Consider the following 18,484-nt stretch of genomic DNA (forward strand, 5'->3'; position numbering starts at 1 on the left):
TATTACTAGTGATCACTCTACATATAACTTATGAGAAGAAAGAGAGCAATCTATGGGAAAGTATATTTCTAGGAATAAAAATATACCTACGCACACTAGTACTGGAATTTGGTAAATGTTTTAAAGATGACCAGAATGGAAGAGACTGGGTAAGAGATGACAAAAGTGGACAACTGGATGACAATTGTTTGTGTGGCTCTGACCTCAGGTGAGACATCAGGAATCGCTGAGCACTGAATATATTAGAATTGTCTCTTATGCCTATAAAGGACAATCACCGTGGAGACACTGGAGCAGGCCACAATACCCAGACGTAGTATATCATGAAGCACTATAATATTATATACAATACAGTTGCAATAATAGCAGAAACAAACCACAAGCACTACCACAAATCACCTTCAAATCATATTTTTCTTGTAAATGGAACATGGCACTCTTGCCCAAGATATTTATGTGGTAAATATACAGTAATATTGTTGTCCAATGTCATCCAGGATGTACTTAAATAAAAAAATCTGACATTGTCTGTGAAATTCCTCTTGAGATGAGAAACAAGCAGTTGACTTAAGTCAGGTCTTTTGGGATTCAGTGCTTCTAATGAATAACAAAATGGCACAATAAAATAGCTTGGAATAATTGTCAAGCCTAACCACTGGAGTCTGGAAGGAGAGGAAAATTCCCATTGCCAAGTTTGCAAAAGCCATATTCAAACGTATTTAATAAGTAAATAAATTGATAGTGTCAACAGAACCTGGAAATTATTTCATAGGTAGTTTAAATAAAATACTCATAATTTTCATATATTTACTTAGCTGTCTCACTGATGCCTGAAAGTTTGGTCTTTATAGAAATAAATATTCTCAGCCCCATCTCTTGTGGAAGACTTAGACCCACACCTCACTGGCCACAGCATCTTGCATCAAGTGTTAGTGTAGGTAGGGGAGATTTGGCATTCGCTGCTCTAACCACCCCAGGACTCTCCAGTTCATAACTTCTGGCATGGATGCAGGGAGAGAAAGACTCATCCTCTATTCAGGGTTTGGCCTCTAGGAATTCCACCATGTTCCAATGTGTATGGAAAACACAAAATGAACTTGGTTTTTGTTGTGTTTATTTTTAGGACTGTGGTGGAGGGACACTGGGGAGAGGGGCAGAAAGGAAAGAATTGGAATTGTGCACAATTGCTGTACATGATGTGAGATTCCCAAATAATCCATAAAAATCACTTTTAATAACAGAAGCATTCTCTATTATTTCAATGAAAATTATTGGATACACTTAATAAAGTTTAATGTTTTCACAGGATGTAGTGAAACAAGCCTTTGATCCTCGGACTAAAGAAGCAGAGGCAGTCAGATCTATGAAATTAAGGTTAACATGGGCTATAGAGACAGTGCCTGGATATCTAGGGCTATGCAAAGAGAAAGCCTGTATAAGGAAAAAAAAATAACAAAATAACAATGGTTATGGCAATGATGATGAAGATAGAAAAAGAGAAATTAAAAAAGATTATTTTCATTGGTTCTGGCTGAACCCTATGATTTGAGATAATTTTCAAAGAATTTTCAAATCATGAAATAATTTCAGAGTTTAACCAGCCAAATTTGAAATTCACTCAGATAAACAACAGAAAATATTTGACAATTTTATTTAGAATGAGTTGTTAAATTTTAGAACTATGTAAGAAATATTTACTTTAAGTTTCCTTTTTATTCATGTTATTTAATGTATTTAGTAATCAATTATTTTCACATGTGTGCATGGGGAAAATGCTTGTGAGTGCCAGCAGAAACAGAGGATGAACATGACCAAGAATTAAGGAAATACAATGAGGGATTGCAAATCACTGCTAGAAAGTGAGATTACATCCCCTAGCAAACAAGCTCTAATGCAAACAATTTAGCATAAGTAAAAGTAGGGTTACCTCGTGGTCCTACTGACATATAAGGGCGTGTTCACTCATGACACACATATTCACAGAAGCACACATATAAAATGGTTTTGTTTGAAAGGCAAGTCCAGTAGAAGGGAAATCCATCATAACTACTAGCTAAGAGGTTTGGAGGGTCACTAGGCCACTGAAGCACATGACTCTGGCAGGCCTCACCTTTAACCCCCATTCCCTCTGTCTTGCTAAAAACCATTACATTACCTTCCTAAAGCTAGGCACCAAGATTTATGCACTTATTTGGCCACTTCTTCCTCCTGAGGCAGACTATCAAGGCTCAGCTATCAATGAATCACTGTCCATGAATCAAAAGCACCTTGGGCTCACCTAAATATCATGCCCAATCAAAATTAAATATATTATGCTAATAGGGATTCCCCTTGAACCTAAACTGTCATTTTCCTATGGGTCACAGCTGTCTTCTCTCTATCCAAAGGCAGTTCTTTGTCTCTCTTTGGGAAAGAAACATCTGACCTCTTTCCCCCTAATCCAGTATAACCTTTGCCATCACATGCTAGCCCATTATATGAAAGACCTTCCCTTCTTCTCGAAAAAGTCCATTTGCTGCTATTTTCTGGCACAGTAAGAAAGCAGTCATTTTGTCTATTCTTTCCACTGTTCTCACTGTGAAAACCTGTGTTTGGATGTGGTTTGTCCCTAAACAGGATCAGGGAGAAAGCCCTAGCCTTGCAGGTGTGTGTGAGGGGTTCTCTTTCTCTATGATATTGACGTCTTTACCTCACATGGGGTATAATTAGTAAGAGAAGCATTGTCACAAATTGTGTAATAATAGAGTGACCCAGGAAAACACACCACACAAAGGCACACCAGAAACAACACACAGAAGGAACACAGAAGCATAAACATTTATTTAGTATTTGGAAATAAAACACCAGTTACTTTTAGGCATTTGGCAAACGTCAGAAAACAAACTAACATTTGAATCATCTCCTTTACACTCATATATATGCCCATGGGATGGGAGAACAGAAAGAAGGAACAATCCACAAGGTGATAAATCTTCTCTGGTTAAATGTTCCTTAAAAACTACATGCTTCTTCATGTGCAGATGACACACTCAGGCTAAAATCAGCAAACCTCTGCTGAGGAAGGTTAAACAGTTCAGTCTCATTTGTGGTAATTCCTCAGGTGACGGTTGTAGGTGGATGACTGACGGAACTGACTGTTACACAGGGAGCAGGTATAGGGCTTCTCTCCTGTGTGAATCCTCTCATGAGCCTGCAGATTGGTCTTGTGGTTGAAAGACTTTCCACATGTGCTGCATGTGAAAGGCTTCTCTGGCTTGGGTATGGCCTCAGGAACACAGAGGTCTGCGCTTTCATAGAAACCTGTGTGACCATGGGTAGAGAAGAATGACTTCTCCACCCTGTGACTTTTCTGGTGGACTGAGAGGTTACAGGGATATCCGAAGGTCCTGGGACATTCCTCACATTTGTATGGCTTGAGTTCCTTCTGGAGTTTTTCTTGGTGACCCTCACATATAAAACTTCCCTTATGACACTTCCAAAGAGGAACAGGCTCAGAGGTGGGCTGCTCTGGCCTAGAGAGGTACCCTGGTATTTCCCTAGATATATGTCGAGAACAATGGGTTGTTAGGGACATTGCCTGGGACCTGGATGTGCCCCAAATTGCTCTTGCAGAATCCCCGAGAACTCCGTAAGAAACACCTCTCTGTTCAGGCTCAGGATTCTGCCCTCTCTGAATTATGAGAAGGGAATCTCTCTGATTTTTGAGATTGCTAACACCACAATTTACATTAGTTGTGGTCAAGTTAATGTAGTGGCCATCTTCAGTGTCTTCAGACTTGTATGTGCAGGAGAGATACACTGGCTGCACAACCATAGTGATATGTTCATAGGAAGGAGCCCTAAGGGACTCTGCCTGGTACAGGGAGCTGCCTTCACTTGCTCTGCTGAGATCCAGAGGAACTCCATAAGAAACACCTGCCTCTTCAGGCTGAGGATACTTCCCAGTCTGAATAATGAGTTGGGAGTACATCACATTTTCAGGACTACTAAAAACACTGTTTGTTTCATGACCTTTCAAGAACACGTTTTGGCCATCTTCACTGTTTTCATAACCTGTGGAAATAAAAGAGTATATGAAACTGTTTCCAGCAAAGAACATCATCTTACAAAATCCATTATCTGTCCAGTTTCCCTGCTCACCTGTTGCCAATAAATTGTCTTGTGGGAACTGCAAGGGTGTTGTTACATTCTGCTGTTTTGCAGTTTTTAATGATTGCTGTTCTTTCAAAAGCTTGATGACTTCTTTTAAGGACATGTTCTCAGGAAAGAGGGCTTCCTGTCCCTGCATGGAGACATGAACCTGGAAACAAAGCCAGATGACCATTAACAATGAATCTGTGGATGAGAGAAAACCTGCCCTCAGTTGATTGCATGGAATCCCTGGATATGGGTTAGCTCATATGTGTGTCCCTCATTTCTATTGATGTTATCTTGGCGTCTACAGGTTCTGTTCCCTGAAGTCACTATTCTCACTGTGTTTGTAAGTGTTGAGTCACTGTCTCTAGGGCAGTAACAAAATTATGTTCCTAGAGTTTTGGCCAGAATATTTTCCTCAACTGTTCAGTGCATTGAAGGAGGATCAGATGAAATTAGGCCAAACTTCCAACAGGGAATGTCCCCTTTAAGAACAGGTGATAATTTTTCCAGGGATTTTCCCCAACCCTATAACTCACAAAAAACATATTTCAAATAATACCAAATAAATGTCTTGGGTAAAAGAATACAGTGCAACTTAGGACCAATCAGAAAGAGTGGGAGTGTCTCAAGGAAAGTGTAAAATTCCCTACGTGGTCTCTCATTTCTGGAGATCCTCTTATTCCCTTGATTGTATTTATCTGCCTGTTCTGATAAAGTTTGTCTCTTTTAAAAAAAATGTCTCCATGCCTGGAATTTCACAGTTTCTCATCAATTTGTAACTCCCTTTTTTCAATCATTCACTTGCCCCCAGGAACCTTGGGATATCCACAGGCATTGTCTGGTTCATGGCAATGCTACTCCAATAGAGCTGCTGCTTTAGACTCCACCCTGTGATCAATGATAGACTGGCCTGATTCCATCTTAAGATTAGATACCATGGAATTATAATGTCAAAAAGAACTTCATAGCTGTTGTCAGTAAAATTTAAATTGAAGTATGTCTTGACACATTTTCTGAAATTTTGCATGTTCTGCAGCCTATACTGTGGCCATATCCTGACCTCCTTCCTGAGAAGATGTTCTGGCAAATCATTTTGAAATGTTCTGTCAAATTTCTATGTAAACCAAAAAGTCCCCCAACCCCTGGGTTTCCCTTAGTCTTAATGTTTGTTAAACTATGGAAACCCACCCTTTCTCTCCTGTATTTACTGCTATTTTTCTCAAAGCTATTTTCTGGGGTGTAGACCCATGTAACAGAGTATAAAGCTTGCTGAATTTGACAAAAAAAATCAAACCTATGTGTAATGATCTTTATTCTTGTTCAGTGGGATTAACAAGAGGTAAATGTTAATTTCTATCTGGAATCCTCAGAAACTCAACTGTAATTCTGGAGTACCTGACATTTTGGCATTCTAGCCTCAGATTGGCAATTGCTATTTCTGTCTTTGAGCCTCATGTTCTTAACCATTGTCATTCTCAGATCTCTGAGGCTTTCTGATCCCCTATCTCCACCCATTATTCTGTCAGTGTTCTCTCACTATCTACCTGTCATTTCACTTTGCTGTGTTCACTGGGCATCATTTGCAGTAGGTATAATTTGTTGTCTGTCCCATTGACTACTAGCCCTAGAGAGCCATACTTTACCAAAGATGCCCTTTAAAAGAAAGCTTTAAATTGTTGTTTGTCATTGATTTATTATTGAGTATTTAACAAAACTAATGCCTGTATGAATTAGACTAACATATACATTAATTCCACAAACTGCAATTTGTCTCTGCTCTTAGGAACATGACTCATCATTCGGGCATCAGTTTACTTGGAATTCAGTTACAATCATAAAATTCTCAATTAAAAACAAAGTTCAGGTGTGACACACTGAAGAATAAAACAAACTGTCAAACGTGAACCTGGTTACAGAGTAATAAATTCAAACAAACAGCAGTGTTTAGTTATTGACACCTTCAATCCAGCACTTCAGAATACTGGGCCAACGAGGGCAACAATATGAAATCATGCTTCAGATTGAGTTCAAGGTCAGCCTGGTCTACAGAACTAGTTCCAGGACAAGCTACATAGCATTTTGGAAATCCTGTCTATAAAAAACAAACAAAAAAAAAACAGGAAGGAGGGAAGGAAGGAAGGAAAGAAGGAAGGAAGGAAGGAAGGCAGGAAGGAAGGAGAGAAGGAAGGGAATGTGAAAGGGAGGTAGGGAGGGAGGGAGGGAAAAAGAAAGAAATCCTACTCTACCATTGTGTCACCCCAGTAATTTAGACCGGTATCTTCTGACATGGAATAAATATCTTGAAAAGCCAGTATCCACTTCATTCCCCAGTTTCTTCTTCCCGCATCCAGGTATCATGGCCAAGTTCTAGGTGTCAAGTTTTTAGCCAGATTTCCAATTCAATTTCAAGATTCATACAATTTGAGCACCTCTGTGTCTGAGCCAGGGTACATACCCACAGCATCTCCTCTAAAGCCACAAGGGCTCTGTGCAAATGTAAGCCCTTCAATCTCTATCTCCATTTAAATTAAACTTAGTTATTACTCTCAAACAGTTGATACACTTGTTTCTCCTTTATTCATGATAATTTAGATTACTGGATATTCTCTTTGCAACAACTTTGTAATGAGTGAGCACTTTCACTAATAAAAATAAATGAATAAAATGACAGAAATAAAATTTAAATAATCTCACTAATGACAACTTCTTATTTATTCCCAAAGGCAATGACAGTCTCCTCCCAACTCATTCGTCTCTCACCCCAGGTACTCACCATGACAGGAGGCTTCAAGCACTCATCATTCAGACCCTCCATGAATCTCCCCATGTCTCTGCCACTTGATTCCCACTTCTCTTTAATGGCAAACGTGTTCTTGCAGCGCCCCGTTTTGAGAAATTGCTCCACGACCAATTGAGAAATCATCTGCTCCTTGCTCTGCTTTTCTGGCTGCAACCAGGACGTGAACATCTCCCAGAGAGTTTGAAGCTCCTGCTTTGCACAGGAGCCATTGTTATTTGGGGGAAAGTTGAGCTGAGCAATTGAGGAGTTAGGCATGTTTCCTTCCCACTGCACAGGAGAAACCTGGTTTGGAATAATCTCTAGATTGTCTAGTTCAAGCTCATTTACTGGTGACTCCGTTTGAAATTTTTCTCTGAGCTGTGAAGCCATTCTGGTGAGGATCCTCACAAAGATGCAACTTTGTCAGGCAATTATCTGTTGTGTGACTTGAAGGTCTGTTGAAACAGTTGTTGGATGTGTAAAAGCTATAAATTAAAAGGAGAATGGATGATTAAAGTCAAAAATCAACTGAGAGTTCTCAGTAAATACCTGATCCTAGTTTTTACATCCATAAAACAGAATAAAGATTATATATAAACTGGAAAAATATATGACTCAACAGGGAGAATAATCTGGTGGTGAGGATAGTGAGACTAACCAGAAGAGTACACCGAGCTGTGCAGGAGCTCAGGGTTTCCTGTGTCCCCAGAAATCATGAAGTTATTGTGGCTAATCCTCTGATTTTGAGTTTGATCAAATTCCCCCATTATAAAGTTCCATAGAACAATTGTTGTGGAAGAAAAGTACTAGAAGTGAAGGACAAGCCACATTAAATCACAGGGCAGCAATGATTTCTGAAATACTGAGGCAAATATGGAACCCCAGAAAAGTGGAGATAGAAGCCATAGGATTGTAGTGCAGGTCTATACTTAGTGAGTTTGTGAGCAGACTAGGCTACAAGACACCCTTCTGCAAAAGGAAGCAAGCACACACACACACACACACACACACACACACACACACACACACACACACACATTATCTGGCCACAACATTTTTATTTATCCACAGACTAGTTCTCACATCATGTCTACCAAACATCATGTTTCCCTCCAATAAAATACAAGCCACTCTCTTCCTACAGAGATGATATCTTTTCAGTCTCTGTCTTTTCTGTGCTGTGCTTCAGACACCTCCTGGGAAATTCTTTCTCTCTATCTCAATCCCCTGCCAAGGATTTTAACTTGTTCACCTAAGCATTTGAGTTACAAAAATCTTTGGAATTAGGAAACATTAACAAATTTGGATTGAGCTATATGTGAGAACACAGGATCAGATGTTTTGGGACATAAATGCCACTCAGTCTTAACATTACCTCTCACTGTGGTACTGTCCCTTTCACTAGAGTGACTTACTATGCTTTGCTAGGATGTGTTTTTTTCCATGTAATCTTCAGATATAAAGAGCTGGAACTGAGATTGGATTCATCTTTGAAAGCTGGCTGTTTGTTGCACACACCTATAATCCCAGCACTCGGGAGGCTGAGGCAGGCAGATCTCTGTGAGTTGGAAGCCAACCTGGTCTACAGAGCAAGATCCAAGACAGCCTCCAAAAGAATACAGAGAAACCATGTCTTAAAATAAAAAATAAAAAACAAACAACAACAACAAAAAAATCCACAAAGTATTCATCTTTGATTCAGTGGGGAAAGTAGTCTGTTTATCATTTTTTAATCTGATTCAGTGTCTCTCTTTGTAACCCTAACTGTTCTGGAGTCCCCTATATAGACCTGGCCCAGGATTATATAACTTTCCCACATGTGTACTTGGGACGACTTATGTCTTGTACTACCCGATTTGTGGGGGATTTTCTTTTCTCTTTATTTAAATCTATATGTTCTTATTTTTTATTTTCTGTCACAATAGCACAAAGAGTATTTCGTTTTTAGAGTTCTGGTGTGAGAAAAAAGAGCAACAGCTTGAACACACTTTACTAAGATCTTAAATGCTCAGCTGTGAGTCAGCTTTTTCTGTCTTCTGATGTGTTCTGGAGGGGATACGAATACCGTAGAATACATGTGCTTACCACATAAGAGGCCCTAGCTCTGTGCTTTAAAATCATTCGCTAACCCCAATACTCAGTGTAAGGTCAGATGGATTTGAAGTATCCCGTGTCAATATCAGCTACCTCATCGGGAGTGCTTTCCACCACCCTCAGCCCTCCATCCATTTGGGCCGTTACATACCATCTGGAGAAACAGGAGCCTGTGCAGGAGCTGAAGAAGCCTTGTTTGGTGTTTACCAGAAATTCCGGGGTCTTTCGTAAGGGCCACAGTTGGGGATGAGATTATAGCTGCCTGTTGCTTTTCCTGACTGATGGGGAAATGGCTTCTCATGTTACTGCCTCAGGCTCCATGGAAGGGGTCCTGAAGTTCTGCTTTCTAGACAGGCAGTTGAAAGAGTCACTCTTGTTCAGCATGCAAATTGCAGTCCAGCCACGCCTGTGCCTCTGGTCCTTCTACACTGGTAGTCTTACTTTCATTTTGATTCCATTGTGTGTGTGAGTGTTTTCAGTTGTAATACACAGAACCCCCCCCATACACACGTATGCCCGCACACACACATACAGAGGCACACACATCTACAATTTATTTTTTAATATTTGAGAGGAAATGTCTCTGTACCTCTTGCTGAGCTAGTGATCCTTATGCATCTACCTCCTAAGCACCACCCCCAACCCCAGCCAAGAGTTTTACACAGGAAAAAAAAATCGCCCCACACTGAGCTGTCTAGGCAAGAATGTCTGCAGTATCAAATGCCCTGAGACCACCTAGAGAGTAATAAACAAGTCAGCAAGGGGAGCATGCTGTGAGCCATCCTCAGGCAAATATAAATTCCTATCTGCTATTATTTAATTCAGCCGTTTAAGAGACCCCCTCCTTTGCCTATTTAGTGGACCTGAGTCCCTACTTCCTTGTGAAATCCACCTCACATATAAATTGTAGCAAATAGACCAGCCTGTATCCAAAAATACCTTTTAGTAATTAACTTCTTCTCTTCTTCACCATAAGATGTGGAGTTCATTCACAGAAAACAGTTTCCAGTTCCGGATCTACTTATACAAAATTGTATTCAGCAGTTCTCAGAAGTCCGTCAGAGTCGGCTCTTAATTCCTTGCTAGCAATCCCATTATATTTTGAAAGTCAGAATGTCATTGAAAGGGAAAGCTCCCCAAGATTGTAATCCCAGTGTCCCTGGTCAGCCAGCGATGCTGGGAAAAGGCAAAGATGGAGAGGTACTCATTGTTTTCCATTGACCATCACAGACATGCTGTGGTACACACGTACTCTCACATACTTCATACACATATTCACACTGGAAAGAGAAAGTTGTTCAACTATGTTCATTACCACCCTATTCATAACGGCAAGGATTCTGAATGATAGACATGATGTGAACATTGTGATCTGGGAAGGAATAAAAACTGTGTGACGAAAATGAAAACATGTTGTGGTTCTTTCTTATTTTTCCTTCCTTACCTTACTTTTTTCTGTTTTTATTTCTTGTTGTTGCAACATGTCTTCCTGTTTGTTTAGTGTTGGGATTAAATGTGTGTGCAAGGGATTAAAGCCCATTGGATTTTTCTAAGCATTTGTGGTTAGCCTGAATGGTAACCCCTGCAATACCCACAAAATTGTATATACTTCCTTACCTTATTCTTTGCTTATTTTTTTCTGTCTTTATTTCTTGTTGTTGCAACACGTCTTCCTGTAGCCGAGTCTTCTCCCAAATATACAAAGCAATTGTGGATGACCTTACACTCCAGTCTTGTGCTTCTGCTCATAGTCTGGTATTGCAAGGGGAACTCACTACTTCAAGCATCCTTCTGTTTGTTTTTCTGTTCAGTGTTGTTTTGAAGACTTTGTGCTTCTGTGACCCAGGCTGCACTCATACTCAGAGATGCACCAGGCTGTGTTTTGTTTTGAAAGACCTGAAGTAAGCGGACTTCAGACTGAATACCCCGGTGATGTCCCGAGCTCAATAACTATACAGTTGGATGCCACCGCAAGAGATTTAAGTTTTTTACACAGGCATCTGTGGGCCATTCAGCAGCTTGGCTAACTGAATGCGCCCAGCCCCTAGGACAGCTTTCGTTTTATATACATAATTTTGGCAAGCAAAGTAATAGGGGTATTGCAAGGAGTGGAGCTACTGCAGGGGCAGATCTGGGCAAGCAATAGGGGTTGTTCCTCCCTGGAGAAACCACAAGGTCAGATTTACACTTATCTCTACAGCCTGCCGGGTTCCTTCATTAGCACTCTGGACCAGATGTTCTTTTTAATTAGACCTTGTTCCCTGTCCAGGGGAAGGGACCTTGGGGAATTTTCCACTGAGGTAAACTTCTCAAAAAGGGGGGTGTATTGAGGTTTTTCAGTTTAGTGTTGGGATTAAACGTGTGTGCAAGTGATTAAAGCCCATTGGATTTTTCTAAGGATTTGTGGTTAGCCTGAATGGTAACCCCTGCAATACGCACAAAATAAGCAAATACTGACACACTGGTATGTTTTGTTTGTATTGTTTCTTGTTATTGTTTTTGTTTTTTTCCAAACAGGGCTTCTCTCTGTAAAAGTCCTGTCTGTCCTGGATCACACTTTGTGGACCAGGCTGGCCTGGAACTCACTGAGATCCCCCAGTCTTGCCTAGCTGGTGATAGCATTAAAGGCTTGAGCCAACCCCACCAGGTTAGTGGTAGGTTTATTATTCTCATGCAAACAAATATTTTCATAGGAATACTTCTTCTGACTAACATTGCTTTAATTTATTAAAATCCAGATTATCATCAACAAGAATAAATGTCAATGCAGAGAAGTCAGATTTTATATTTTATTTTAGTAGCAGTAGGAGTAGTATTTTTTAGTTTTTCAAGACAGGACTTCTCTGGGTAACAGCTCTAGTCCTGGAATTCCCTCTGTAAACCAGGCTGACTTTCACTCAGAGATATCCTCTTGCCTCTTCCCACTAATGATAGCAGTCACCTCATGAGGCACCTTTTTTCTACTGAAGATGAAAACATGGTTGTACATTTTGGCTAATTCATTTGCAGCATTTTTAATTCTTTCCCTATCATATGACATTTTTTTATTCTCTCAGGAGAACTTTTCAGCTTGAGGATTCAACACTGAAGATGTTTTTGGATGTGGATTTTAAAGACAGACTTCAGGAATTTTGGTTTTTGATCTTCTAGGATTCTTTAGAATAGGATAGTATCTTGAGTTCTGTCTTTTCTGTTGTGGTTAAACACATTTTAACATAAGACAACAATCTTAGGGGTAAGCTATCATATTGTATTACTAGGTATTTCACAATTAATTAGTGACTATGTGAACAGACTAGACTACAAGGAATTCATTTGCAAAAACAATCAAACACCACGAAAGTAGCAAATGTACAAAGAGGAGACAGAAAGACACCCTCACTTGTCCATCCACAGTTTAATTACTGCCCAGGATGAAACTCTCACATTATGTCTCACAAAAATCACATATTTCCAAAATAAAACACCTCACTGCTCACAGATGTGGTTCCTGTCTAGCATGTCTTTTCTATGTTGTGCTTCAGAAAAGTGCTGGACACCTCCCACCCTTTTTCTGAGACAATGTTCTTGACAGACATTATAGAAAAATAAAAACATAACTTTACTTTTTTCTTGGGAACAGAGATGCAACACTAATGAATATATACTGAGTAGTTACTTGGGAACATAAATCGTGAATACCAGGGTAACAGCATTATAAATGGAATTAAACAAATGAGATAACCAATGATCCCATGTAATCATTTGGATTGCAGTTTCACTGATTATTATTATCTGGCTCTGTTTACAGGTTCCTGTGTCCATGCAGGGATAGGAAGCCCACTTTTTTGAGAACATATCCTTAAAAGAAGTCATCAACCTTGTGAAAGAACAGCATTCAGCAACATCATCAACACAAGAGATTGCTAGAACACACTTGCAAATCCTACAAGCCTTTTTCATTGGGACCCGGTGATTGTCAGGTACCACAGAGGAGGGGTTTTTGGTGAGGAAGCTGTCTTGGGAACATTTTCACAGACTGTCTTATTTTCTCAAACATGATGACAGTGAAGATGGCTACAACAATCACTTGAAACTTAATAAAGTAAATGGTGGTGGTCAGAGTCCTGGAAACGATATAGACTCCATTTTTATTATTCTAGGTGATAAAGGTCCTGAGACTGAGGAGGGAGGAATTTCTCATGGATTCTCTCAGGATTACAGAAAATCAAATCAAGTCACCTCCAGGTACCATGGATAGTCTCAGATGGCATCTTCTTCTGACGATGTTCCAATAGAGGAGGTAGAACCAGAGAATATGTCCAGGCAAGAGCAGACTGAAGACTGCCAGATTCATGAGGTGACTCCACATGTGAGAGTCACCGAGAGGGACTCCACAGAGAATCTAAGACATGCAACTGTGAGGAATTTCCCAAACCTTCAAATATCCCTCTAGCCTTTTAGACCACCAGAGAAAAGAAGTAGAGGTGATTTTTCTGTACCAGGTATCAAAAGGTCTTCTCTAATCACTCATACCTGAAAGTGCAATCCTTCATACACACGAAAAACATGTAGTACATGTGGAAGTCCTTTCAGCCATAAAAATAATGTGCTAGCGGATGAGAGGGTTCACATAGGAGAGAAGGCTTATACCTGTTCCCTGTAAAACCAAAGGCTCTGACAGTCATCCATGACAGGCTCATGAGTAATTGCCACAAATCAGGCTGAACCTTGCTTGGCAGAGGACAGCTGGGTTTCAGGCTTAGTGTAACCCAGCTTAACAGCATCTAGATATTGAAGATGTGACATGTAACTTCTGGATTGCTTCAATGCCGTCAAATTCCATTGCCATGTGCCTGTAAAGAAGATGTGTTATTTTTCTGTTTGTTAACATGTTTCAAATGCCAAAATATTGCATAATTTTTGCCTGGTATGTATTAAATAAATAAATGGAACTGGAAAGTAAATGCCTCTTTAGTATTTGTGTGTGTGTGTGTGTGTGTGTGTGTGTGTGTGTGCATGTGTGTGTGTGTGTGTGTGTGTGTCTGTATGCCTGTGTGTGTGTGTCTGTCTGTGTGTGTGTGTGATTTCTGAATTTTTGTTTTTTGCCTTTGTTTAAATTCAAAAGTGAACAATATGGGAATTATTAGTCACTTCTTGATTTTACAAAGGGAAATTGGCACTATGCACCAATTTGTCTGACCTCACAGAAACTGAATATTCTCTAGTTTCCAGCATCCTTCTCTACATGTGTTCATGACAGTGGCCTGCCATTCTCTGTGATTTCTTCTACCATGTTGTGGTTTCAAATACAAGTCTTAGTTTTGCATTTATGGGCATTATTCCCTCAGCCATCTTCCATGACACAGGTGCTTTCTGCTGAAAGTTCAGCCTTGTAACTCATATGAGTAGACAGGATTCTGCCTTAACATAAAAACTACAGATACTAAAGGACATTCAGAAGAGTCACCCCATCTGCTGCATTATTTTCCCATCTCAATCTTCATAGCTCTAAACAAAGTTCCCCTAGAAATTTATGGAGTAGTGATAGCTATAAGGATGCAGGTCCCACAACATGAGAAGTCAATAACAATAGAAAATGTTTTTCATCGATAAAATCCAGAAATCATCATAAAAAGGAAAATGGTATGTGGACAGTAGGATCAGATGTTCATTCATTCTATGCTACCCAGTGTTATCAAGGCCAATCTTGCCTACATGAGAACTTTTCTAAAGACAACAAAACCAGTAAGAATCACACAAAGTAAAATGAAAGATTTAGTGTATGATTCTCATTTTGTCATACGTGTTTAACCAAAATTAAAATGCAATGGTTCTCTAAATGTTGTTTTCAGCTCCTTCGAGGCTGGGAGGCACTTGACCTTGACACAGTTGTCATAGATAAGAAATCTTGCATATAAGGTATTTACATGTAATTTAAAATGTATCGAAATTACAGTTATGATAATTCAACAAAAATAATTTTATGTTTGGGTGTCACTACAGCATGAAGAATTGTATCAATGGGGTGCAGCCCTAAGGTAGAGAATCATTGTTCAAGGTTTGACCCAGAACGATCGAAGTATAATGCCACTTTTAATTTATTAATTTGATTATTAATTGATTTATTATACCAGCCCAATCCAAATTTCCCTCCATATCTCCTCTCCTACCAGCTCTTTCACCCAATGCCTGTTCTACTTCCCATCCACTCCTGATTTATTTTTTCTTCCAGAAAGTTTCAGTGCCATTCTGAAGATTTTAATTTAAATTTAAAAAAGAATATAAAAAGAATCAACACCTATCATGGTTTTACAGGATATGCCACACAAAGCAATTGCTGTACATTTACTACCAGTAAGAGCATTATACCATGTATCCACAGCTGAGTTTCAAAGTCTGCATATTTATATCTGTGCAGGAGTATCCTCCATTCTTATCATCTTTCACATATTCTGAATAATCAGGAAGGTTTCTTTTGTGATAGAAGAGAACAAAGCACATCAGCGCAAAGTAATGTAAGCATTTATCATCCTTCCTTGTTTACAATATGTTCACATGCAAAATATACTAAAAGAGGCATTTACATTCCAGTTCCGTTTATTTATTTTTTCTATACCAGTCAAAAAATTATACATGACATTTGGCATTAGAAATTTATTTGTGAACAGACAAATGACATATCTTCTTTGCAGGCACATGACAATGGAATGTGACAGCATTGGAGCAATCCACATTTTACAGGTCACATCATCAATGGCTGCTTGCTGTTAAGAGGCTACATGTTCCTTCATGTGCAGATAGGACACTAAGCATGTAACCCAGCTATCATTTGCTGAGGAAGGTACTTACTCCAGTCTGATTTGTGGCAATTCCTCCTGTGCTGGTGGTATGTGGATGACTGGCGGAAGCTATGGTTACACAGGGAGCAGGTGGAAGGAGTCTCTACTGTGTGAATACTTTCATGAGCTACAAGATAATATTTATGACTGTCCCACACCTCATTCACTCCCCTCTACTTCTCCTCTTCTTTTTCTCCTAAATCACTCTACCCACTCCCTACAATCCCAACTTGCTCAGAATAGCTTATCCCATTCCATTACTTAGAGGGACCACATATGTTTCACTTAGGGTCCTCTTTGTTTCCTAGCTCCTCTGATGGAGTGTATAGTAGGCTCGAAATACTACTATCTATGTCTAAATACAAATGTGAGCAAGGACATACCATGATTGTCTTTTTGTGCTTGGGTTACTGCACTCAGAATGGTTTCTTCTAGTGCCATCCATTTGTATGGGAATTTCAAGATTCCATCTTTTCCCATGAGTAATATTCCATTGTGTAAATGTTCTGCATTTTTCTCTATCTATTCTTTCTTTAAATTCTTGCTATACAAGTCTTTCACTTATATTGTAAAGGGTGAAGTTGTTCTGATTCAATTCTCAGCCCAAATATCATTTAAATATATTAGGGATACAGATATATTGAGTTAATCACATAACTTTCCACTATGCTAAAGGTGTTTATCAGATGTAGGCATCGTGTGGTATATTTTTTTGGGTTATTTATGTAAACTATCATATCATCTCTAAGTAGTGAAAGTTTGATTTATTCCTTTCCAGTTTTTATCCCGTTGATCTACTTTACTTTTCTAATTGCTCTAACTAGAACATGAGGTCCATTTTTGAAGAGATATGGAGAGAGTAGACGCCCTTGCCTTGTTCCTAATATTAGAGGAATCAGGTTGAATTTCTCTCCATTTAGTTTGGCTGTTCGTTTACTGTATATTGTTTTACTATGTCTAAATATCTTTCAGTTATTGCTGATACCTCCAAGACCTTTATCAGGAAGGGATGTTAGTTTTTGTCAGAGGCATTTTCAGTGTCTGATGAGAAGATCATATGGTTTTCTTTTCCAGTTTGTTTATATGGTGGATTAAATTGATAGATTTTCATATGTCGAGCCATTCTTGCGTCCTTGAGATGCAGCCTATTTGATCATGATAGATGATTTGTCTGATGTTTCTTGAATTCTATTTGCCAGTATTTTATTGAGTACATTTGCATCAATATCCATTGGGGAGATTGCTCAGTAGTTCTCTTACTCAGTTGTAACTCTGTGAAGTTTGGTTACCAAAGTGATTATAGCCTCATAAAATAAGATTGTCGGTGAACTTTATTTTTATGTTATGTGGAACAATTTGAGGAGCATTAACTCGTCTTTGAATTTCTGATATAATTCTGTATTGAAACTACCTGACCCTGGGCATTTTTTTGTTGGGAGCCTTTTCATGACTGCTTCTATTTCATTGAAGGTTGTAAGCATGCTCAAATTGTTTATCTATTCTTGATTTAATTTTGGTAAGAGACATTTATTCAGAAAATTTTCCATTTACTTTAAATTTTAGGATATTGTGGAGTACAGGTTTTCAAAATAAGATCTGAAGATTCTCTGGAATTCCTCAGTGTATGTTGTTAAGCTCCTCATTTCTGATTTTGTTAATTTGGATGTTCTCTCAACCTTTTGGTTATTTTGGGTAATGTTTTGCCTACCTTGTTGGGATTTTCTAGAAGAAACAACTCTTTGTTACATTGATTCTTTGTATTGTTTTCTTTATTTTACTCTGTTGACTTCTTCCCTCAGTTTCATTATTTCCTGGCATCTACTCCTCCGGGGTGAGTTTTCTTCTTTTTGTTCTACATATTTCAAGTGTGCTATTAATTCTCTAGTGTGTCTATGCTTCAGTTTCTTCATATGGCCACTTAGTGCTATGAACTTTCCTCTTAGTACTCCTTTCAAACTTTTCCATAAGTTTGGGTTTGTTGTGTCTTCATTCGACTTTAATGCTGGGAGCCAATTATTTATTCCTTGACCCAGGCATGGTGTGATTGCTTGTTTTTTTCCCTGAGTTTGTAGGGTTTCTGTAGTTTGTGTTGTTGAATTCTAACTTTAAATCATAATGGTCCAATAATATATAGGTGGTTACACCAATTTTTTGTATGTGTTGAAGTTTTATATATAGCCAAGTATGTGGTAAATGTTACAGAAGGTCTCATGGAGTGCTGAGAAAAATGTACACTCTTTTGTGTTTGGAGGGAATGTTATATAGATGTCTGTTAATCGCAATTGGGTCATAACTTCTGCTAGTTCTTTGGATTTATTGCTAATTTTCTGTCTGGTGGTCCTGTCTTTTTGTGACAGTAGGGTTGTGAAGTCTCCTTCTTTAAGGGATGGGGGCTTTATATGTGATTTGAATTTTAGTAATATTTCTTTTATGAACATGGGGGCCTCAGCTTTTGGGGCATAGATGTTCAGAATAGAGACCTCATCTTGTTAGATTTTTTTTGGTGAATATGAAATTACCTTCTTAATCTCTTTTGATTGATTTTAGTTTGATGTCTAATTTGTTAGTTATTAGCATATCTACACCAGCTTGTTTCTTGGGTCCATTTGATTGGAAAATATTATCCCAATCAAGTACTCTGATGTAACAACTC

General features: G+C 38.9%; 1 protein-coding gene across 1 annotated transcript; it reads right to left on the minus strand.

Annotated features, from left to right (window-relative positions):
• Positions 1-2,813: 2,813 nt before the first annotated feature.
• LOC121138409 (zinc finger and SCAN domain containing protein 4D-like) lies at positions 2,814-9,259 on the minus strand. Its single transcript, XM_040741115.1, has 4 exons — positions 9,162-9,259; positions 6,911-7,401; positions 4,141-4,300; positions 2,814-4,053 (listed from the first exon to the last, which is right to left on the minus strand). Exons 2-4 carry the CDS (start codon positions 7,304-7,306, stop codon positions 3,080-3,082), a joined length of 1,530 nt encoding a protein of 509 aa, XP_040597049.1. The 5' UTR covers positions 7,307-7,401; positions 9,162-9,259; the 3' UTR covers positions 2,814-3,079.
• Between the last annotated feature and the right edge of the window lie 9,225 nt (positions 9,260-18,484).

The sequence above is a fragment of the Mesocricetus auratus genome, unplaced genomic scaffold (genome assembly GCF_017639785.1).
Source record: "Mesocricetus auratus isolate SY011 unplaced genomic scaffold, BCM_Maur_2.0 contig_9492_pilon_subseq_71493:99916_obj, whole genome shotgun sequence".
Taxonomy (NCBI): Eukaryota; Metazoa; Chordata; class Mammalia; order Rodentia; family Cricetidae; genus Mesocricetus; species Mesocricetus auratus.

Bases quoted from the DNA above. Each gene is read 5' to 3' on its own strand.
- LOC121138409 (XM_040741115.1), bottom strand. From the start codon at position 7,306: ATGGCTTCACAGCTCAGAGAAAAATTTCAAACGGAGTCACCAGTAAAT. The intron at 4,301-6,910 runs GTGAGTACCTGG...CTTTGTTTCCAG, and splicing joins GCTTGAAGCCTCCTGTCATG to GTTCATGTCTCCATGCAGGG. The intron at 4,054-4,140 runs GTGAGCAGGGAA...TTATTTCCACAG, and splicing joins AGACAATTTATTGGCAACAG to GTTATGAAAACAGTGAAGAT.